General features: G+C 44.5%; 1 protein-coding gene across 4 annotated transcripts in view; it reads right to left on the reverse strand.

Annotated features, from left to right (window-relative positions):
- Positions 1-537: 537 nt before the first annotated feature.
- Positions 538-23,643, reverse strand: part of LOC147609652 (uncharacterized) — a 33,380-nt gene continuing 10,274 nt past the window's right edge. For 3 of the 4 annotated variants that reach the window (XM_086787892.1, XM_086787890.1, XM_086787891.1), the window contains exons 3-5: positions 6,580-6,677; positions 1,152-1,259; positions 538-959 (exon numbers count right to left, since the gene is read on the reverse strand). In XM_086787892.1, coding sequence (XP_086644018.1) covers positions 776-959; positions 1,152-1,259; positions 6,580-6,677 — 390 coding nt within the window. In that variant the 3' untranslated portion in view covers positions 538-775. Of the gene's footprint in view, positions 960-1,151; positions 1,260-6,579; positions 6,678-7,236; positions 7,956-23,643 lie in introns of those variants that run through there. The other variant, XM_086787893.1, reaches the window with a different exon arrangement.

Raw genomic sequence — 23,643 nt, forward strand, 5'->3', positions numbered from 1 at the left:
TGTAGGAGATTCTTTCCTTCGTTTGTGCATGGTAAGAATCAATAGTTAAAAAAACCATCCTATTATTTTGAGATAAAATGGTATGAATTATTATCCAGGCGACTTGAAATACTTAAAATAACGGTTGTACATTTGATGAAAAATGATTCATGAATTGCATTTTTATTTTATTTGGCATGATGGAAGCCACCTAGACCTGGAGGACTAAGGTTGTACATTTGATGAAAAATGATTCATGAATTGCATTTTTATTTTCTCTGGCATGATGGAAGCCACCTAGACCTGGAGGACTAAGGTTGGAAAGCAAGCTCCTCTGCTAGTAGTCTTTAGTGAGGGATGTTTTTGGGCTAGGTGGAGAAAGACAACATTTAAAAAATTTCAATCAACCTTGTAAGGGTGTGCAAACACACCATCAGCGATACTCAATTAACAAAAAGAGAAACAAAATGTAATTTTCAAGGTGTGCACCTATATTTATATGAGATAACTCTAATGAAATGGTTGAGAGAGTGCCAAATGGTGTGGTGTGGAGGCAAAGAACCAAAATCAATTGGATAAAAATATTTTATCAACCTTTACAAACATGGAATTTAATTTACAACAAAGTACAATTAAAATGTCCATTACAAAGACATTTTATCAACCTACACAAAACATGGGAGGCACCTTTAGCAAATGTAATGGAGGTTGCAGAGCAGCTATGGAGCAATGCAATTTTCCATTTAAGTATAAAGTATATCACTCTCTTGCGCTCTCATTAGGTTTCCATTAGCTCTTACTGCGTCCAAGCCATATCATCCTTTTGTGCCAGCTTTTGCTGGCCACAAGTGCACATAAGGAGGATCTGAAAGAACCAGGATTTGAAACCCTTCTTTACGCCACCAAGCAAGGATTCATCTGGTTCTTCATTTGTACCTGAGCGGGAGGTGGATTTCTCCAACGGTTGCCAATAACTTGACCTGACAATAAACCGTTAACGATCTCAAACTCTACATGAGGGAGATGCTTAAGAAGGTAGCAGCATGCATAGCTAACCATCCTATTGAGTCCAGTTTGCCAATACTTCTATTGTGCGTGCACTTCATGCAGCACCAGTACCCCAATAAAATTGTGTAAATAATCCTAGCATTATGTTGATTTTATCAACATGCCTTGAGGTAGCACTCTTCATAAGTTTGCATGCTCTCCCATCCTTCTTCATAAGAAGCACATCACATGCTAAGCTGTGTGCATAGTAGCCTTTCTGACTCTTTAAATCCCTGCACGATGTAAAGCAAAGCATTACCTCATACCATTCATTTTCTCTCTTTTTTGAATGGGGTTTATATGGAACAGAATTCTTTCATAGGAAGTACATTTTTTTAAAAAAAAAAGTGACTGTCGGCAAAGCTGTTATTCTTATAGCACCTGCAACAAGATGCAATAAAGTCAAAGTGAATTGCACAGCTTCTTTGCTGCAAAAGATAATAAAATTTGGACTTTGTACATGGTTGATTTCACATGAATCTATCAACAACCTAAGTCACTGAAAGAACTAGGGCAACAGGTGCCTGGGGCTAGGTCATATGCCTCCCCACCAGTCCAAGAAGCTCAGAGGGGATCACAAGCGGGTGACGGGTCACTTAATCGAGAGGCCGATGAGGTTTGCTGGGCCAAGGCGGACAACACCCGCAGAACCTCTTGCTCAGTATGACCTGAAGAAGGACTGGAATGAGGAGAGGGTGGTGGGAGAGGAGGCTGGCAAGAAGAGGGGGGCTCCTCATGGCGAAGCCGACTCCAAGGATCGGTCTGGAGGGAGGGGGCAAGGCGCATCAGAGGGAGGGGAAGGTGGGTGTGGACCCGGGCCCTGCACAGTCACCTAGGGTGTCAGGTTTGGTGAGTCCAAATCCTAGGGCGGCTCTATGGAAGTCTCCTAAGATAATAGCTCATAACGGTTCTCTGTGGGATGAGGGCCCTCCTCGAGTACCGTGTCCATAGTCATGGTGGCGCTGATGTTGATACTGGTGTTGGCCTTGCCGTGGTGGCTGCCAGTCCTGGTCCTGCTCCATCAACTGCTGGGGCACATCTGCTGAGCTCTCATGAGCGCCTGGGTGATGCTGGGCGTCTGCAGGGGGGGCAACTGGGTGATTGTCGACGACGACGGCAGGACAGGGGCTTCGCTCTTTGTGCTGCACCACCTAATGTCTGGAGGTCTGGACGGTCATTGGTTTGCAGATGAAACATGGTCCCAGAAGCACCGAGAACTCCCCCCTCCTCCTTCCTCTTTGCTGCCGCCCTCACCCCCACTTGGGCTTCCCCTCTCCTCCATCTGTGCACCCCATTCGAGCCTCCCTCCTTCAGTCTCCCTGTTCTTTCCATATGTGCCACCTATCGCCTCTCTGCAGCCTCCCTTTCCTGCGCTTCTTTCCAGCCTCCCACTCGTCAGTCACCCGTCTCCCTTTGTGCACAGGTGATTAGCTCCGGGTTTGTTCTTCACCGGCAAGAGTAGGCGCTTCTGGTCTTCACCCTTCAGGAAACTCCATGCAAGCCGCTCCATCATCGCCAGCTGAGGCTTCCGTCCCTTGCCTATTTTCCGAGGATGACCTCCAGCTCTTAGTTTCGACAGTATCTTCCCTCCTGCCTCTTCATTGCTCTGCAAGATCGTAGGCATGCGGACAGATCCAGGATTTTGCCCTGGCAGCCTCATCAGCAAGCCCAACAAAATCACCGGTATGGCTTGGGCTTGGTAATTTTATGGATTAACAAGCTGATACTTGGCTAGGGTTCTTAAATTGATAAAACAAGCTTAATGGCCTTTTATCGTGAGTTAGCTATTTATTGCATAGTTATCACTATATAAGTGATGCTTGAGTTATCATTGAGACATAGTTGTGCGGATGCACCACTAATAGTCTGGCTTGGACCAAGAGAGCAGACATGCTCATGCCGTGCGCATGGCAAGTATGTAGGTTAGTGTGTCGAAGGACTATGAGCGGGCTTTGGTGGTATGGGAAACTAGAGTTAGACACGGACCTATGGAAATGAGCTCGAGCCCTAGCCTTGGCTCGGGGGTGGATCAAAGTACTGATCCTATGGTTGGGAGGCGAGCTAGCATGTTACTTCATGATTTGGTTAAGGACTAACCTTGGTTTTCAGCTGTGTTTAGGGAGATTCAGGGAAGGACTCTACACATGCGTTCTTTACGACATGGCGGCACGTTTTCGACCCCCCCCCCCCCCCCCCCAAAGTGTCTCTGGCTTCCCCGGCCTCCGAAAGTAATATTACCCATTGATTTGATCGATTGGATGATGGATAGGGCACGTTTTGGAGTCCCTGCAAACAACCACATAAGTGGTGGCCAGGATAGTGGGCATCCCGTCCATCAGAGTCTGCATTGCTTCCCCCAAGGATCTCCTGGAGGTTATTGCTCTCCCGGACTTGATTCTTCAATGAGCATGCCGGTCTCCTAGACTAGTGCTCGGTCTTGCCCTTGGCCATAGGCCCACAAAGGATGCCCCCCGACCCCCGCATGAGGCCTCAGCAGGCATAACATGCGAGAGCAAGGAAATCAGGTTTGGAGGCCAGGATAGAGGTTCTTGTCCAATCTCCCTCCTAGGCTCCACAGGAGGAGAGCCCTAGCTGTTGGCAGGCATTCCACCGCCCTAGCGTCCTTGCCTCCCCAGGAGCGCCGCTAGCTTGATCTCGCCATGCAGGTGCCCCCTCCCCCTCATCTCCTCCCTCTGTTTCTTACCCCCCTCCCTAAGCCTCCCCAAGAAGGACAAAGCCAAGGTCAAGGACAAGTCTTCATCAAAGAAGAGGGGCAAGGACAAAGAACAAGAAAGTGACTTCGATTCTTTTATTTCCAGTGCTCCCAGGCATAGTTGCCAAGAAACGTGTTTCTTCCATGAAAGATCTTGGGGAAATGTTTCTGAAATGTTTCATGTTTGAAACTCGCGTTTCTTTGAAGGCTTTTTTAAAACTCTTTTTTTAAAATGTTAGTGGGTTTCTTGAAGTATTAAGGTTTCATCTATGAATTGGTCCCGTACTTCTCTCAAGTCCACTTGGGAAAAGGAACATGTTGATTGAGCGACAATTGGAACCTCTCCTGTTTTCATCTATGAATCATGATTCATGAACATGTGTTTTTGTCTTATGAAAATGTGTTTGAATGTTCATGTCATGATTTCTTATAGAGAATGACTTGTGTTACAACTTATGTGTTTGAATGTTCATGTCATGATTTCTTATAGAGAATGACTTGTGTTACAACTTATGTGTAGCTGTGATTTATTCAGTTCAATTTTGAAGATGGTCATATATCACATCTACAACTCATCTGATGTGTTAATTTGACATCTTGTGCAATTTGCATCAATATTTAGATGACTACCATGAGTTTATAACTTGCACTTTCTTATAAGGTGAATTTGGGCATGTTCCTGGATTCATCTAGGTATATATATATATAAATATTTAGAGTCTATGTATAGAGATACGCATTTATCTTTGAGTTTTTTACAAGACCTCTCAGACGGTGTTTCATGCATGGACTGAAACCTCTAAAACCCGTTTCGAAACTCCATGGCTACCATGCTCCCAGGGCCCTCCCAACTCAGGAGGACCTGGACAGTGTGCTTCTTTCTCTACCCATTAGGACATGTTTCCCTCTACGTGCAGCTAGCATGTAAGGAGGCTTGTGGGCGGGAGAGGGGGCTGTCACCACCTCCTTATTTCTGGTGCATTGGAACCATAAGTCAAGCTTGAACAAAAAAACAAAAAAACAAAAATTTGGTAGGATAGGTCAGCTTTGGTAGCTATGGATTGAATGTGTTTCAAATTCATTGCTTGGTGTAGCAGAAACTATGGACTGATGTTCCGAGTTCATTGTTTGAGGTTTTGGGATGTGATGTGTTCAAAGTCCACTGTTGGGGGATGATGGGCGCGGTGTGTCCGCAAGCTCATAATTTGTGCTTTTCAAGGCACACTGGTGTGGGAATTCGGAGCCTAGCAGATTTCTTTGCTTCAGGGTGGCATTGTGTTTCGAGGAGACAGGTTAGCAGGTGCATTTTTCGAGGTGTATCCAGTATCTGCAGTGCTTAAGTGTCCATGGTAGCATCTTCATCAACTTGACTTCTACACACAGTTGCACACTATGAGCTGCAGAGAGGGGGTGTTAGAATAAGTACATCTCATGTGTCCTGGGTCTTGATGCAAGTGGGCCATCATGTTGGATCCCTATATAAAGGCTCACTGTTGGAATCATGCAATCTCTCTCTCTCTCACTCTCTCCCCCTCTCTCTCATCTTCCGTGTGTAGCTCTATCAAGTAGACCCCAAGGTACAGCAGGGTATGTCCAGTGGCCAGGCAGTACTTGACTGGAAGAATTTTAAGTGTCTTCCAGATGATCACAGAGAAGCATCTACCCAACATCTCAGACAGTCACCGATGGAAAATCTTCCGTGTGTAACTTGACATATATTGCTGCGAAGGGTTAATTGTGCTGGAGGTACAGATATTCACATTTGCATTAGTCGTGTAAATAACTGGCGCAGGTTGCCGATCTTCTGACCTCCACGAGACAAGCCAGGATATTTCCAAACATGGACATCACAAGGATTACCAAAAGCTTGCGATGCACCAAAACCTGTACCATCTTTGAGAGGTGTGTTTCTAAGCTCATTGCTCCAAGGGCTTGAGCCTGGAGGGGAGCCTTGGTGTACACAATGCATGCAGCACTCCTAAGCAAGGGGGACCCTGGCTGCCATGCCAGGGATAAGGAGGAACTTAACCTCTACCAATCTTCAAGGGCTCATGTTAAACCTTCATTATTGGAAGGGCATACCACTATTTTTTTTTGGCCTTTAATTTTTGTACCCTTCTTCTGAAGGATAAACCCCTCTTGGAAGGGTACAACCTTCTTCAAATTCTAGCGCTGATGCCAGCCACTAGTGCCCCATGACATAGTGGACCACTTTCATGCCACATGACTCTTTCTCAGAGATGATCAGTATCCTCGCAGTTTGGCAGTTTTAGCAGGTTGCCAGAGAGACTTGCCACACCTCCCCCTTTCTTCCATATGGACCGACCTCATTCACATTCTCCATGGAAGCATCTTCAAGGAAACTCCACAGCTATGCAAGAATAGAGGGAAGTTTTTTGTGCATCTGGAGCCCAGTCCCCTTTCTGTTGATTGCATCACTTGGCACTATGTGCCCCTGGTTGGGCCCTTCCTCCCCCGGCATATATAACCTCCCTTAGAAAGCAACCAGCCATGGTTCACCTCATTAGAAAGATTGTATCTATTTTATAATATGTACATTTTCTTTATTAATGGAAGGATTTATTTAAAGGGGCAGTGTTGAGGGAAGGGGCGGAAAAGTAGCCATCTATTCATGTAAAAAGATAATACCCTTCAGTTTCTGTTTGTGAGAAGATCTCTCTTTGGTATTCATCCTCTGTACGACATTGTTCATATTATTGCCCTATTGTCTTTCAATTGGCTATGGAACTGACGTATGTGGACATTAAATATGTGTTTGTCATATGTTTCCTCCATAATCCATTGTTATACAAGAATGTTTACGTTGCTTTGGAACTAACCTGTCAAGAATTACGCATCTAGGCTGAAGTTCAGTGGCCTGATGTAGCAAGACCTCGATAATAGATTCGCCCGAGTCAATTATAAATTCCAGCAAGATCTGTCACATGCATAATAGTCAATGAGCAGTCACTAATGGTCATTGTTTGATTGCATAACTGTGGGCTGTTAGTTATCAACATTTTTTTCCTTTATATTGATAATTGGTGTTTAAATGCTATCGGTACTTCATAGTGCTCATCATGGAAACAGCATGTCAAATATCAACAGAGAAAACACCTCATGAAGTTACTGATGGTGGGAAAAGTACATAGCCTATTAAACTTACTTATATGCCATACCACAACAGCTCAGCTAACTACAAGTGTCAGGGACTGTGTGCTTATCAAGCCATCTCTCTATATTATGAAAAGGAAGAGTTTCACAAAGCAGCCACGTGGCAAGAATTTGGAGGTTCGAGAAGAGGAGGTTAGAGGAGGTTGGGGTAGAATTTTAATTTGGAGGAGACGTGGGAAGCACGTTGAGAGAAAGTGAGAAGAGAGATGGTATTTCTTGGCCCAAACTTGAAAGGTAAATTTAAATTTCAAATCTGTATTCTTTGATTTTGAAGTTTCACAGCGTCTAATTTTGACAAGCAAGTGTCTGATTTTGGGCTTCACCTTTGCCACTAGCAAAATGGCAGCCTCTCCTAGCTGCTGAAGCAGCCTCCTTGCAGCCTTCCCGGTCGCCTTCTCCGACACTACATGGTTGTGCAAGTCCATCACGTTGTTGGAGGTGCCCCAGAGGCGATTCGGTAGGAGCCTTTGGACTTGAAAGTGGTAGCTGCGGCAAGGGAGAGGCAGAGGAAGAGGGGGAAAGCGGAGGGGAAGACTCCGGAATCCAGCATCGTTGCTTCTCGAGACCAGATGGGCGACGGCACTCATGCCAGAACCGATAGCTCTTACCTCAACCTCAACTTAGCTAAAGATATCAATGCCTCCCGTTCCACCTAGAACATCAATCAGCCCCACATGGTTCCCTTCTCCACGGCCTGCAGCTTTCCCGTTGCCGAGCAACCACGGGAATGGCCCACAAGATCTCTCACCGGGCAAGTACCAAATCCAATGTACCCCAAGCTTGCAGACGAGGTACACAAGTGATAAGTATAGATGATGAAGTTTATGATGATCAGCAGCAGATTAGACGCCAAAGTCTGGAGTAGAAAATAGCCCAAAAAGGTCGAATAGCAGTTGTCTTAGGCCGTACTATAACCGCCTCCCTACAAGAGGCCTACAAATCGGAAGATAAAATACACATTTTTAGATCACTTAACTAATACAAACAATGGGATAATACTTGCAACATTAAAACTGGAAATGACAAAGAACACTTGACATCATCATTGGGGCTAGAAAGGGCCAGCCCCCCCTCAATACAGTTTGTATTTCTTGGAGTATTTATATGTACGAGTGTTCAAGGGCCCCAAGGCCAGATTTCTCCATAACATGGAGTGAATACAACTGAAAACAGTAAGATTTCTATCGATGAAGAATTGGTTGTCGGAGTACACCAAACCACAAGCAGTCTCCCACCTTCATTGGGTGAACACCCGTCCCTCACTGGTCTTCCGGGACCATGCACCAACAGGCACGCTCGTACTAACACCTGGCAGGGTGAGGCATCACAGAGGGAGTGATACCTGCTGCTCCCAGTTTCCCTCAAACCCCATTGACCTTCACTGGCTTCTATGAATGTGAGGGCGTGGTCAGGGTAGTCACGGGGAAAAATCACCATCCCAGTGGCCTTCCATGATGAAGGAAACTGGTGGTGATGCTTGCCTACACAAGACTTGGAAAAACAACATTTACATTTAATATTATTTGAATTTGAAATACAAAAAACAAGTACCTAATAAAGATTCAAATTGGGATGTAAGATGAGAAGACTGTTGTAAAAAATATGAAAGCAAGAACAAAACTAGAAATGAAACAAGAACAAATGAAAGACAAAGAGTTACCTTGAGATGAGGGTAGACAAGACACAAGATTGATTTATTCATTGATGTGACACCTACAATTTATAGGTGAGAAGTACAAGATTGAGTAGACTCACTTATGGGATAAATGTAGAGGTGCCACATGGCACTAGACTCAAGACACAAAGACTGAAACTAGACTAGAGAAATAGTACACCTAGTGTGCACTTATTTCCAACACCCTCCTTAAGTGGACACTAGGAGGAAGACAAAAGACAAGACTATAACATGACAAAAGATAAGACCAAGACAGACAGACTAGACAAGGATTGAGAGACAAGCTAGAAGACAAGATGGACAAGACTAGAAGACACACATAAAGACTGATAGACTGAGAGACAAGACATGAGAGACAAAAGATCCTGAGACACCCCTCCTCAAGTGATATCCTCATATGGGTCCACAAGGATAGGGACAAGATGGATCTAAAACAAGACACAGTCAGATTGATAGACAGATAGACAGACAGACAAGACTAGATAGACAGAAGACTGACTGTAGACAAACAGATGGACCTTGAAGACATCCCCTCCTCAAGGGCAAACTCTGCCTCTTGGGTAGGGACAAGAGAGAGGTCAAAAAGCATAATGAGTAAGACACTAGAACCCCTTGACCTACATCATCGGTGGTCAAAGTGGTAGACAAGAAAAGGTGAAGTAATCAGAAAGCCCACTCCTCATCATGTGAGGAATGAACAGCAAGATTTGCTGATGTAGATGCTGCAGCAACATGGACTGAGGTAGATGCAGGAGCTGATGTAGAGGTTTTAGAGTAGCAGTCCTTCTCCTGGTGATTATCACGGCCACAAATGGTGCATGGATGAGCCTTGAAGCAGTCCTTCTCCAGATGATTAGTTTTCCCACAATGGGTGCAAGGCTTTCTTACTTTAGAACCTCCTTTCTTTGCTAAAAATGCAGTGTCAGTTACCTTTTGTTGTTTTGTTCTTTCCTCTTCTTGGAGAGCATTGATGATACCTTCAAGAGTAGGATTATTGTGATACTTGAAGGTAGTGACAAGAGTAGCATAGGTGTCAGGTAAGCTTTTGAGAAGCACAGCAATAGCAATATCTTCGGAGATGGGTGACTTCACTGATGCAAGCTGAACCATAAGACTGCGAAAATAATTGACATGAGAGGCTATAGTAGCTCCCTCCTGCATATATAGATCAAAGAATGAGATCATAAGTGCAATCTTAGAGTTTTTAGAGCGGGGTCCAAAAAGGGTATCCAAAGTGATCCATGCTCGAGAAGCAGACTGTATGTCGGAGATGTGATGAATGTAATCATCTCCAAGACCGAGCAGGATGATAGCATAGGCTTTGTCATTCTTGGCAGTGGGAGCATAAGTGATAACTTGCTCAATGTCGGAATCTTCGGGAGCAGCATGGTGAACAACGTCCCAAAGACCTTCTTTCATAAGATGGCACTTGATTTTGATTTGCCAAGTATGAAAGTTGGAGCCATTGAATTTGTCGATAGACATGAGAGAATGAGTAGAAGAGGCCATGTGGGAAGGTCTTACCTCTTGCTAAAATGCAAGGGCAGTGTCTATTCCCTTACAAGATTGCAGAAATGAATGAAAGAAGAGATCCAAACTGTTTTTAGAAGCCGGCTCTCTCACCACTTGTCAAGGCCATAGCATGTGACAGCCCATCGAAGCATGAGGAACTAGCAGTTTGCAGATATGAGGATAAGAAAAGGACTGACCAGCAAACTGAAGGAGACAATGCACAGTACCTTGTGGATTCTTCAAGAGGAAGCGATGGCAGAACTGAACTGCCTTTAGATGATGCGTAGCCTGTAGATGAAGAAACACCGCCTCCAGCAGATAGACATAGGCTGCTGTGCAGAGATGTAATACAGCTCCTGTGAATAAACAGTACAAGTGCTGCTCATCCAGAGAGGGAGGCCGACAGTAGCTGCAGGTATGGAGTGATGCGCAAACTGTAGAGGATGAAGCGCCAGCAGCAGCAACTTGGAAAACAGGCCGGCGCAGGAGTGCGCAGCAGCTACTGGGAAACAGGCCGGCGCAGGGTGGACAGCAAAAAAAGGAGCAGACAGACAGTTCAGGCCGGCGGGCAACTATTCAGAATGTGAATAGGCTGGTCCTAAGAGCTGAGCGCAGCTAGGGAGATGGTGGGCTGAAGCTATGGCGGGCAACACAGGGCAGGAGCAGCCTGCTCTGATACCATGTAAAAAATATGAAAGCAAGAACAAAACTAGAAATGAAACAAGAACAAATGAAAGACAAAGAGTTACCTTGAGATGAGTGTAGACAAGACACAAGATTGATTTATTCATTGATGTGACACCTACAATTTATAGGTGAGAAGTACAAGATTGAGTAGACTCACTTATGGGATAAATGTAGAGGTGCCACATGGCACTAGACTCAAGACACAAAGACTGAAACTAGACTAGAGAAATAGTACACCTAGTGTGCACTTATTTCCAACAACTGTCACCCCCTTTAATGTAATCCTGGTCGGTGCAGACAGCCGTAGTCGGCGTGTATTGATGATGAACACAAGGGCAGCAACAGCCACAGGTTGGTACTGGCAGAAGCAGCCACCACAGGCACGTACTGCAGGAGCCACCAAGCGGGTACAGTAGACAGGTACAGGGTAGCAGCAGGTAGCCAGTATAGAGGCGGGTACAGTGCAGCTGCAACCTGGTGCTGGAGGCGGGTACAGAGCTGCAACAACCTGGTGCTGGAGGCGGGTACAGAGTTGCAGCAATAGCCGGGTGTAAAGGCAGCAGCAGTAGCAGGTGCTGTAGGCAGATACAGGGCAGCAGCACCCAGGCGAGTTCAAGGGCAGCAGCACCCAAGCAAGTTCAAGGGCAGCAACAGCCAGGCGCGGGCTGGAGGCGGCCGGCAGGTACAAGGGCGGGTGGTGAAAACCATTCACCCTCTCCATTAAGTAGTCGCCTCCTTTTTCCATCAACCACCCCCTTCATCATCCACGTGTTGGAGAGAACTCTTCCCATGCAATCTTTGTTTTAAATATTATTAAGCCTTAATTAATTATTAATCCTTGGACACCCACATTGAAAGGTATCCAGCCATTATTTTAAATATGCGTGAACACCCAACCTTATAAATATAAAGGTTTACAATACTTAATAGATTTTACATTTGAGAAAGGCCAAAAAGGCAATACTTACCACCTGTTCACATGCCATATCAACTCGTCAACAAACAGCACACCCACGGTACACTGGGGGCGTCCTTGTCCAATGTACTAGCATGTCATAGCAACACATGAAAACAAGTCATGCGAAAACAAGTTTATGCATGCAAACATGAATGCATGTGCACATGTAATGGACGAAATCTCCATTTCATGAAACTTGTACAAGAATTTCTTGTCGGGCACAAAACTGGCGCGACAGAAATGTGAAATCTTGGTCTTCCTATGCAGTGACAGTCCCATAGGCAAAACACAAATCCTGGCACGAGCCACAAATCCTGGCACGAGCCTTCTTATGTAGTGACAATCCCATAGACAAAGCTCGGCACAAATATCAGTCCTACCATGGAGTGACAGTCCCATGGGTAAGACGCAATCCTAGTCATACACGGATGGTAGCAAACAGACTCTCATCCATATGACACAATACTGGTTACACACGGGTGGCACAAGACTGGTTCCCGTCCATGTGACACAAGATGACTGACTCTTTCACATGGGACACTAGCCTGGCCACATGCGAACATGGTCAAATCTGGCCGCTCTATGGAGTGATAGTCCCATAGCAGTGGCTCCAAAAATGGGGGTGGACCAAATGGTGACATTCCCCCCGTCTTCTAAACAGTTGACCTCAACTGAAAAGCCTCAAGATATGCCTGCTAAAGCTGTGAGTAATCAACGAAGTAATCCTCATCTATCCACTTTGCATGAATGGGCAAATAATTTTTAAACTTCACAAGGTATCTCCTGGAAAGCTTCCCATGTGGTAGCTTTCTCTCCTTGTGAAATACAATCTGCTATGGCTGGAGTATCTCCTCAAGCTCATCAATCTCGAGCGGATCTTCTGTGACAGGCTTGCTTAGATTTGGCCCCATATACTACCGCAAAAGACTCACATGAAAAGCATTGTGAATCTTTCAATAAAGCAAGCCTGTAGGGCACTTCATTGATCTTTTCAATCACTTTGAAGGATCCATAATATCGAGTAGAAAGCTTGGGATATAATCTCTCTCGTCCTGGCCTCTTCCAAAGCCTAGCTTTCTCAAATTTCAGAAATACCCAATCACCTTCCTTGACTTGCATATCCCTTCTATGCTTGTCGACAGTCCTCTTATGCTTGTCTTGAGAGCGTGGAATGACCGTCCGCACGTAAGCAAAGGCTAAATCCAAGTCACGCATATACTCATCGGCTGCAAAAATCTCATCCTTTGTACGAAGGATGGGTGGCAAGATCACTCTACCATAAATAATCTCAAACGGGGTCTTTCCCGTGGAGGCATGTACCGTGTTATGTAGGCAAACTCTACAAGTGGAATATACTTCTCCCAGGCACTCTTTTGATCTGCCACATAACACTTTAACAAATCCAACACAGTAGAATTTGCAGCCTCACTTTGACCATCTGTTTGGGGGTGATAAGCAGTTGAGAACTTAAGCTTAGTGCCCATGTTGTCAAATAGAGCCCTCCAAAAGAGGTTCGTAGTCCTGGGATCTCTATCCCCAACAATGGACTTAGGCATAACATGATGCTTAAATATGTGAGCAAGGAAAAGCTTCACCATATGATTAGCTTTAATGGTTTTCTTGATGGGCAAGAAGTGAACTTGCTTGCTAAACCTGTTAACTATGGTCCAAATAGCATCATTCGCATGTGGGGATCTAGGTAAGTCCATAGTAATGCTTTCCCATGGCTGCGAGGGAATAGGCAAAGGCTGAAGTAAACCTGGAGGCTTTTGCCTATCAAATTTCACTTTTGGGCAAGTAATACATGCGCGTACATAAACCTCAATGTCTTTACGCATGTTTGGCCAAAAGAAATATCTTTCTATCATGCGTGTCGCAGGTAAAATACCTCTATGACCAGCATAAGGTGGGGCGTAAAATTCCTCCGTAACCTTTGGACGTATAACCTTCACCACACATAAGCAGTTATCCTTCATAAGATAACCCTCTTTGATCACATAAGAGGCATGCGAGTGACCAGCCATCAAATCAATCCATATATGGGAAAAATCAGCATCCAAATGATATAAATCACGCATGGCAGTCAAGTCCCCATGTGAGGCCACTGAAATGGCAGCCACATATGGCCTCTTGGACAAGGCATCTGCCACTACATTCTTCTTTCCTGGAGTATGTATGATCTAAAAATGGAACATAGAAATAAAGTTTGCCATTCTCATTTGCTTCTCCGAGAGCTTTGTTTGAGATAGAAAGTACCTCAAGCTTTGATGATTTGTCTTGACTACAAATTCAGCCCCAAGAAGATAATGCTTCCATAATTTTTATGGCATGAATTATAGCCAAGAGCTCTTTTTCATAAATGTCCATATGGATCTCTACATCATGCAATCCACGGCTCTCATAAGCAACTGCATGACTCTCTTGATATAGGAGAGCTCCTATACAATTCCCACATGCATCACCTTCCACCGTGAATGGCTTTTGTAAGTCGGGAACAATCAACACGGGCCCACAAATGATAGCATTTTTGAGTTGCAAGAAGGCATCTTGCTCATTCGAAGTCCATTTGAAGGTGGCTTTCTTCTTTGTAAGATCATGTAATGGCAAGGCAAGCTTGGCAAAATGCCTTATAAATTGCCATAGTATGAACATAATCCAAGAAAGCTATGCACTTCATGTACATTTTGCAACTCTGGCTAATTCCGAATGGTTTCAATTTTAGCAGAATCCATTCTTACACCACCTTTGGATACAATGTGCCCCAATTAGTGTATCTCTAAGAGAAAGAACTCACTTTTCTTAGCATATATGAAGAGTTTATGCTTTCGCAACTATTCAAACACTATAGCCAAATGAGTCTTATGCTCCTCATTCTTGGAGAAAACCAAGATATCATCAAAGATAACACCTGTGAATTTACAATGGGGTTGAAATATCATGTCCATCATATGGTTGAATGTTGCCGGGGCATTGGTAAGGCCAAAAGGCATTACCAAAAACTCATACAATCTAAAAGCTCTCATGAATGCGGTTTTATGGACATCCTGGGGTACCACACGAATCTATTGATAGCCACTCTTTAAGTCTATACGGTTGAAACAAGCCAAGCCATCAAGCTTATCCAAAATGTCATCTATGCGTGGGATTGGAAACCGGTTCTTGATGGTGAGCTTGTTTAGAGCTCGATAATCCACATACATGCGGAATGATCCATTCTTTTTTTGCACAAGAAGCACATGAGAACAAAAGGGTGAGGAGCTTGGCTGAACCAAACCCTTCTCCAAAAGCTCATTAACCTGCTTCATGATTTCTCTTCTTGTGTGGCACTCACACGATATGTGGGTTTATTAGGTGGAGAACTACCTGGCACAAGATCTATGCGATGATCCTCGGGTCTCTCAGGAGGTAGTTCTCCTGGCAATGTTTCGGCAAAACAATCTTTATATGCATTAAGAAAATTCAACCTTTCTTGAGTCAATACATTCACATTCACATTAGTTTGTTTAATTTTATCACAAACAAAAACCAAGTACGCGGAAAGACTCTTTTTCATTGCCTTATTAATTTGAATGTGAGATACAAGTGGAATGGAATCCCTTGCTTTGGCAACATCAATGACATGCATGCAGTCCTTATGCATAAAAGTGATCCTGTTGGTTTTATATTCTTTGCGGGGCATCAAGTCTATGATGTCAAGGCTTACCACGCAATACATCACATCCATTCAGAGGAGCAATCAAGAAATGCTCATGATTTAAATAGCCCTGTATATGTATGCGCAACTTCCCAATGAGAGGAGTCACCTACACCTCTTTGCCGACAAAAGCAGTCTCTGCCTCAATCTTGGGTCCCATGTCCCTAATCTCTATGCCCAAGGCGGCTGCCATCTGTGTAGAGATGAAGTTATCCATCGCACAATCATCAATGATAAACAAGGCAGGCTGATCCTTGATTTTCTCCCAAGCTGTGCATACCACCCTCTCTTTGCCATCATGCTCAGTGCTACCTTGTACATCGGGAATGGCATGCACATTAGCCTTGGGTGGTTTATCCTCTTGCTTTTGCTTGCAGGGTAGGGCATTTGCCATTGCCTAAACATGTGCTCTTTACTACCACAAGAAAAACATTTTTCCTCTTTTGCATATTGCTCCCTTTGCTCGGGAGTCAAGCCAAACTTGTTCTTATTTGGTCCAATGTCCTTGGATGGGGTATTTTCAGCTTTACCTCCCTTTTGCGCTTTCCGAAAGTTCTTTTTAGGTGGCTGTCCACCTTTTTGCAGGTTTGGGATAACCCTCTCTTTGCCCTTAGAACCTCCATGATCTTGCTTAATTTTAAGCAGCAATTGCTCCATAGCAAGAGAAGATGCTATGAGTTGCTGAAGGGTGTGTTTCGGGTGCAATTCGATGCCCGAACGGTAAGCTGGTTGCAGCTCAGAGTGAAACTTCCTTTTCTTTTCATCTTCGGAGAGTTGCATAAAGGAAGTAACCTCAAGCAAGACTTTCCAAAATTTGTTTACGTATTGTTACACACTCTCATTGTCTTTTTGCTCAAGTCTATCCCACTTTTGTGTGAGAGTTTGCTCGCATTTGGAGGCAAAAATTGGACATAAATTCTGTCCTTGAACTCTTTCCAAGTACAAATGGTATCTTTGGTGGTCTTTTCAATGATCCACCAATGGGCAGCTGTCCCCTTCAAGAACATGCTTGCATAACGATTTTTAGACCTTTCAGTGAAGTCCTCATCACTAAAAGCAATGTCAAACTATGCCACGAAAGCAAAAACTTTGGAGGCATCATACTCTCCATGAAAGGCATCAAACTTGATAGATTTATCACCTGTCTTAAACTCTTTGAGCTTTTTGGAATGTGACTCATGTTCTACCCTCTTTCTCTTTTCCCTATCCAATGGAGCAGCCCTCTCTAGCGGAGCTTCAAGAGCAACCAAAGATGTTTCACGAGGCACAGTGTCATATGCTCTACGAATCTGTGGCACAGAAGCATGTGACCTCCCTGAATGATGCAATGTCTCACCATGAGACATTGCATGCCGACCACTCTCTCCATGATAAACATGCTTTGAATCCACAAGGCCATCATGTCCCTCACTATCTCCAACATGCACATATTTGTTTCCTCCTGTCCCATGAGGAGTAGATGCATGGCTAGAAGTGAGTGATACCTCTTCCTTGTGCACAAAAGACCTCAACCATTGAGATGCTGGGTCTCCATGCTTCAAACAAGGCGGATTATTAAACATTAACTCCCCATCCTCTCCTTCGTTGAGATCACCCTTTCGGATGAGATAGAAGAGTGCCAACTCCCTTGGCTTCTTACCCACTTCACGAGCCATAGACTCAAAGGTCATATCCACCATAGCATCGGCTTTCCTTGCTTCAATAACACTTTGTACATGGGGATCTTCATGCAAAAATTTCAACTTTTGCTTCTTTGCCTGCAAAAGCTTCTTCATGTGCTCCAATTCAGCCCTCAATGCATTGGGCTCATCTTCATGCATAGGCTCTTTTCCATAGGATGGCTGTCCCATCAAAGCACTGTGATAAACTCTCTCAAGAGGCTTGTGCCTTCCATGCAATGCATCGGAATTGCGAGAGACACTTGATTGACCTCTCGAATTTGGCACTTCCGAAGGGTTGCCTTGGCTGTCCATTGAGTCAAGTGTCTGTGTTTGCTTCCGATCTCAAAACACCATGTCTCCTCTTGAGAAAGAGAGACGACCGGGCTCTAATACCAATGTAACCACTCCCTACAGGAGCCCTACAAATCGGAAGATAAAATACACATTTTTAGATCACTTAACTAATACAAACAATGGAACAATACTTGCAACATTCTGGAAATGACAAAGAACACTTGACACCATCATTGGGGCCAAAAAGGGCCGTCCCCTCCTCAATACAGTTTGTATTTCTTGGAGTATTTATATGTACAAGTATTCAAGGGCCCCAAAGCCAGATTTCTCCATAACATAGAGTGAATACAATTGAAAACAGTAAGATTTCTGTCAATGAAGAATTGGTTGTCGGAGTAGACCAAATCATAGGTAGTCTCCTAGCTTCACTGGGTGAACACCCGTCCCTCACTGGTCTTCCGGAACCGTGCACCAATAGGCACGCTCGTACACCGCGGATGGAGTGATACCTAGTGCTCCCAAGTAAGCTTTGCTTCCAGTTTTCCTCAAACCCCATTGACCTTCACTGGCTCCTCTGAATGTGAGGGTGCGGTCAAGGTACTCATGGGGAAAAATCACCATCCCAGTGGTTTTCCATGGTGAAGGAAACTGGTGGTGATGCTTGCCTACACAAGACTTGGAAAAACAACATTTACAAACAAGTACCTGATAAAGATTCAAATTGGGATGTAAGATGAGGAGACTGTCCCTCCCTTTAATGCAGTCCTGGTCGGTGTAGACAGTTGTAGTCGGCGTGTACTGATGACGAACACAAGGGCAGCAACAACCACAGGTTGGTACTGGCAAAAGCAGCCACCAACCACAGGCGGGTACTGGAGCAACCACCAAGTGGGTATAGGGTAGCCAGCAGGTAGTCGGTACAGAGGCAGATACAGTGCAGCAGCAACTTGGTGCTGGAGGCGGATACAGAGCTACAACAAACTAGTGCTAGAGGCGGGTATAGAGTTGCAGCAGCAACCGGGTGCAAGGGCAGCAACAGTAGGTGTTGTAGGCGGATACAGGGCAGTAGCACCTAGGCGAGTTCAAGGGCAGCAACAGCCAAGCGGGCTGGAGGCGGGTACAGGCAGCAGCAGCCAGGCGGGCTGGAGGCAGGCGGCAGGTACAAGGGTGGGTGGTGAAAACCATTCCCCCTCTCCATAGAGTGGTCGCCTCCTTTTTCCATCAACCACCCCCTTCACTATCCACGTGTTGGAGAGAACTCTTCCCATGCAATCTTTGTTTTAAATATTATTAAGCCTTAGTTAATTATTAATCCTTGGGCACCCACATTGAAAGGTGTCCGGCCATTATTTTAAATATGCGTGAACCCCCAACCTTATAAATATTAAGGTTTACACTACTTAATAGATTTTATATTTGAGAAAGGCCAAAAAGGCAATACTTACCACCTGTTCACATGCCACATCAACTCGTCAACAAGCAGCACACCCACGGTACATTGGGGGCGTCCTTGTCCAATGTACTGGCACGTCATAGCAAGCAAACACACGAAAATAAGTCATGCAAAAACAAGTTTATGTATGCAAACATGAATGCATGTGCCCATGTAATGGATGAAATCTTCCTTTCATGAAACTTGTGCAAGAATTTCTTGTCGGACACAAAACTGGCGCGACAGAAATGTGAAATCCTCGTCTTCCTATGCAGTGACAGTCCCATAGGCAAAACACAAATCTTGGCACGGGCCTTCCTATGGAGTGACAATCCCATAGACAGCTCGGGCCTTCCTATGGAGTGACAATCCCATAGACAGCTCAGCACAAATATTAGTCCTACCATGGAGTGACAGTCCCATGGGTAAGACGCAATCCTGGTCATAAATGGGTGGCAGCAAACAGGCTCCCGTCCATATGGCACAATATTGGTCACACACGGGTGGCACAAACCTGGTTCCCGTCCATCTGACACAAGATGACTGACCCTTTCACATGGGACACTAGCCTGGCCACATGTGAACATGGTACAAATCTGGCCGCTCTATGGAGTGACAATCCCATAGAAGTGGCTCCAAAAATGGAGATGGACCAAATGGTGACATGTACAAAGGTGTAAGAACCAGATCAGGTCCACGTGGCAAGACGGCAACTGCCAGACAACGTATAACAGTAGTAGGGTGATAGCCCCATTAGCCAATGCGGCAGCATAACACAGATAGCAGAACATCAGCGTGGCAACAGAACAACAGTACGGCATAGTTCCATACGACTGTACGGATCCGTACAGTGTACGTCCAACTCATGATGATGTGGCATAGGCATTCGGCAGTGGCGTTCGGAACAGTAGTAAGCAGCGATGAAATAAACTCCATGCTTTTATGATAATGATGATGAAGAGAGGTTCATGCTTGTTTTATACTTGAAAGAGGGGGGGTCGGGATTTTTCCTAAAAGCTAGCCATGCTTTTGTTTTACTTTTTACTTTGCTTTTGTTTTACTTTTTTCACTTTTACAATAAAATACTTTTCAAATAAGGCCAGCTTTTTCCTAAGTGCTTTTGTGGTTTGCTTGTCCAGCTTTATGGCCTTGCTTTTTGGCCCTAGAGTTGCTTTTTGAAAAAGCAGCTTTTGCTTTTCGGTCTTGCTCAATCCCCTCTTGCGAGTGATGCTATGGCTCGTGGTCACCTCAGTTTGACTTTTTACTTTTCTCTTGGTACATCAATATGCAATGCATATGTAAAGATCCTCCTGTATATAGATTCTCCTATCATGGTTGAGCATCTGGTCTCATCGAAAACCGCTCCTGAGCTATTTGGCTCCTTAAGGAAACCGCTCAGTCAATCATAACCACTCATCTGGGCATCTGGTTAGTATAACCGCCCGTGTGTTTATGAATAGAGTCGTCTGGGCCATCTGGTTAGTATGACCGCCCGTGTGTTTATGAATAGAGTCGTCTGGGTCATCTGGTCTCTTGGACCATCCGACTGTCAAATAGTCATTTGGGCCATGTGGTCGCACCGACTGGTTGACTATCAAATTCAACACAATAATCTGGGCCATCTAGTCACTATGACTGTGAAATCCAAGCACAAAGGCCGCCCAATGGGTCATCTGGCATCACTGCCACCCAAATACAAATCTCGCTCCTTGGGTCATTTGGTATGCAACTGACCCAAACTAAAGCACGTCCAACTAACCATTACATGAGCAAAATAATGATCAATTACATTCCAGTATACATATACAATGAAGATAGCAAGAGGTACAATTCCTTCCTCTTGAATCTGTCTTGTTCCCAAGACGTCTATTTCTGTACTTCAAATACATCTGGACCAACCACTTCCTCATAAGCTCGAAGTATCTTTGGATAGTCCTTGAAGTACTCCTCTAGCACAATGGCGAATAATTCTTGAATTTCAAGAGGAACTTCCTAACCACTGCCTTTCCTCTTTTTCTCACAGAATGAAACACAATGTGTTTTGGTTGCAAAATCTCTTCTTTCTCTTCCACCTCTGGTGGATCCTTCAATACGGGTTCCTCTGGGGGTGGTCTTGTATATGGTTTCAGTAAACTCACATGGAAGGCATTATGTATCCTCCGATGATCTGGAAGGTCTAACCGATAACATACATCATTGATCTTCCTTGTAATCCGAAAAGGTCCATAATACCTAGGAGCAAGCTTTGGGTCCTTGTGCTCCTTGGCTTTAGACTTGCTAAGTCTTGCTTTCTTAAATCTCAACAAGACCCGTGTGACGTCTCATCATCTCCATAATCTAAACCAAATGAGACCTTCCTTCTATGCTTGTCCGCAGCTTTCTTTTGCTTGGCTTGAGATGTCTCAATAGCCTTTCGAACTTGTGCAAAAGCTATATCCAAGTCTCGAATAAACTCATCCGCATGGAAGATCTCTTCCTTGGTTCTAAGCACGGGCAACAACAATGGTTTGCCATAGATAATCTCAAAAGAAGCTTTGCATGTAGATTAATGGCTGGTGTTGTTGTAAGCATACTCAACAAAAGACAAATACTTCTCCCATTGATCTTTTGCTTCGAGAGCATAACACTTTAACATATGCAAGATAGTGAGGTTGGCGATCTCACTTTGTCCATCAGTTTGAGGATGATAAGCCTAAGAGAAATTCAACTTTGTCCCCATATTGTAGAAAAGAGATCTCCAAAAGAAACTTGTAGTTCTAGGATCTCTATCCCCCACAATGGACTTAGGCAATCCACGGTGCTTGAAAATCTGTTGAATGAATAATCTCGGCATATGCTCTGTGCGAATGGTCTTCTTTATTGGAATGACGCGGGCTTGCATACTGAATCTATCAATAATAGTCCATATACCATCATTTCCATTTCCGGACTTTGGTAATCCAAAGATAAAATCCATAGCAATACACGCATAGCTTTTCTGACATCTTAGGTTGAGACAAAGTACCTAATACTTTGATGATCTATCTTGATAACAAACTCAACACCCATAAGATAATACTTCCAAATCTTCAATGCATGAATGATAGGCATCATCTCTTTCTCATACGTGGGTGCGGTCTTTTCGGCTCCTTGAAGTCTTTGACTTTCATAGACCACAGCATGGCCCTCTTGGTTCAAAACTGCTCCAATGCAATCTCCTAAGACATCACATTCAACCACAAAAAGGCTTTGACAAATCTAGAATAATCAACACGAGTCCTTTGCTAGCGTAAAATTTCAATGCTTCAAAGGATTCTTTTTCAGCTTTGGTCCACCAAAATCCCACGGCTTTCTTTGTCAAATCATGCAGTGGACTAGCCACCACTACAAACCACTTGATGAACTTCCTGTAATAAGAGCATAAGGTAAGGAAACTTCGAACTGCATGCACACTAGTCAACTCTGGCCATTCCATAATAGCCTTGACCTTGTCAGTATCCATCTTGACCCCTTTTGTCACCATTTGGTTCATCTCCATTTCTGGAGCCACTTCTATGGGACTGTCACTCCATAGAGCGGCTAGATTTGTGCCATGTGCACATGGAGCCAGGCCGGTGTCCCATGTGAAAGGGCCAGTCTTTTGGTGTCACATGGATGGGAGGTAGATTTGTGCCACCCGTGTGACCAATACTGCGTCATATGGACGGGAACCAGTTTTGTGCCATCTGTGTGTGACCTGCTTCGTGCTGTATGGATAGGAGCCTGTTGGTGCCACCCGTGTATGGCCAGGATGGCGTCTTACCTATAGGATTGTCACTCCATAGGAAGACCAGGACATTATTCATATTTGTGTAAACTTAAATTTTGTTAAATTAAGTTCAAAGATTTCTCTAAGTTTTGTGCAGAGCAGAAATAAAGCATGTTTATGCTAGTCATGCTCAGGAAGCTTTCCTAGTGTGGTTAGTTTTTCCCTGAGTGGTAGTGCTAACCGCGCCCTCAGAACTTCTGAGAGCCAGTGAAGGTTAGACACACTAGGGGATCTGGGAGCAAAGCTTATCTGGGAGAACCAGGTAATGTTCCCTCCACGGTGTACCCCTTTGCCTGCGCTATTACGGACGTGCCTGTTGTTGTAGCACAGTCCTGGAAGACCAGTGAAAGGCAGGTGTGCACCCAGTGAAGGGGGGAGTGTGCTTGTGATTTGGGTCTTCTTCGACTGTCCAGACTTCATCGACAAGTATCCAATTTGTTGTATTTACTCCCTATTGGCCCGTGACACTGTACATATAAATATTGCAAGAAATACAAATGTATTGCGTGGGGGGGGGGGACTCTTTCTGGCCCCAGTGCTGGTGTCAAGTGGTATTGGTCATTTTCAGTGTTAATGTTGCTAATAATGTCCATTGATGGTATTTAGTTAACTGCTCTAAATGTGTATTTTGTCATCCGATTTGTAGGCGTCCAGTAGGGAGTAGTTACATTGGTATCAGAGCTCGGTCATCTCTCTTTCTCAACAAAAGACACGGAGTTTTGAGATCGGAAGCAAGTACGGACACTTGACTCAATGGACATAATCCTTTGGAGGTGCTAGATCCTAGAGGTCAATCAAGTGCTTCACTTGATTCTGATGCATTGCTTAGAGGCACAAGTCTCTTGAGAGAGATTATGACAGTGCATTCATGGGACAGTCATCCCAGTGCAAAAGAGCCTATGCATGAGGATGAGCCCAATGCCTTGAGGGCTGAACTGGAGCACATGAAGAAGCTTTTGCAGGCAAAGGAGCAAGAGCTGAAATTTCTACATGAATACCCCCATGTACAAAGTGTCATTGAAGCAAGGAA

The sequence above is a fragment of the Cibotium barometz genome, chromosome 51 (assembly GCF_041138505.1).
Source record: "Cibotium barometz isolate CiBa-2024 chromosome 51, ASM4113850v1, whole genome shotgun sequence".
Lineage (NCBI taxonomy): Eukaryota > Viridiplantae > Streptophyta > Polypodiopsida > Cyatheales > Cibotiaceae > Cibotium > Cibotium barometz.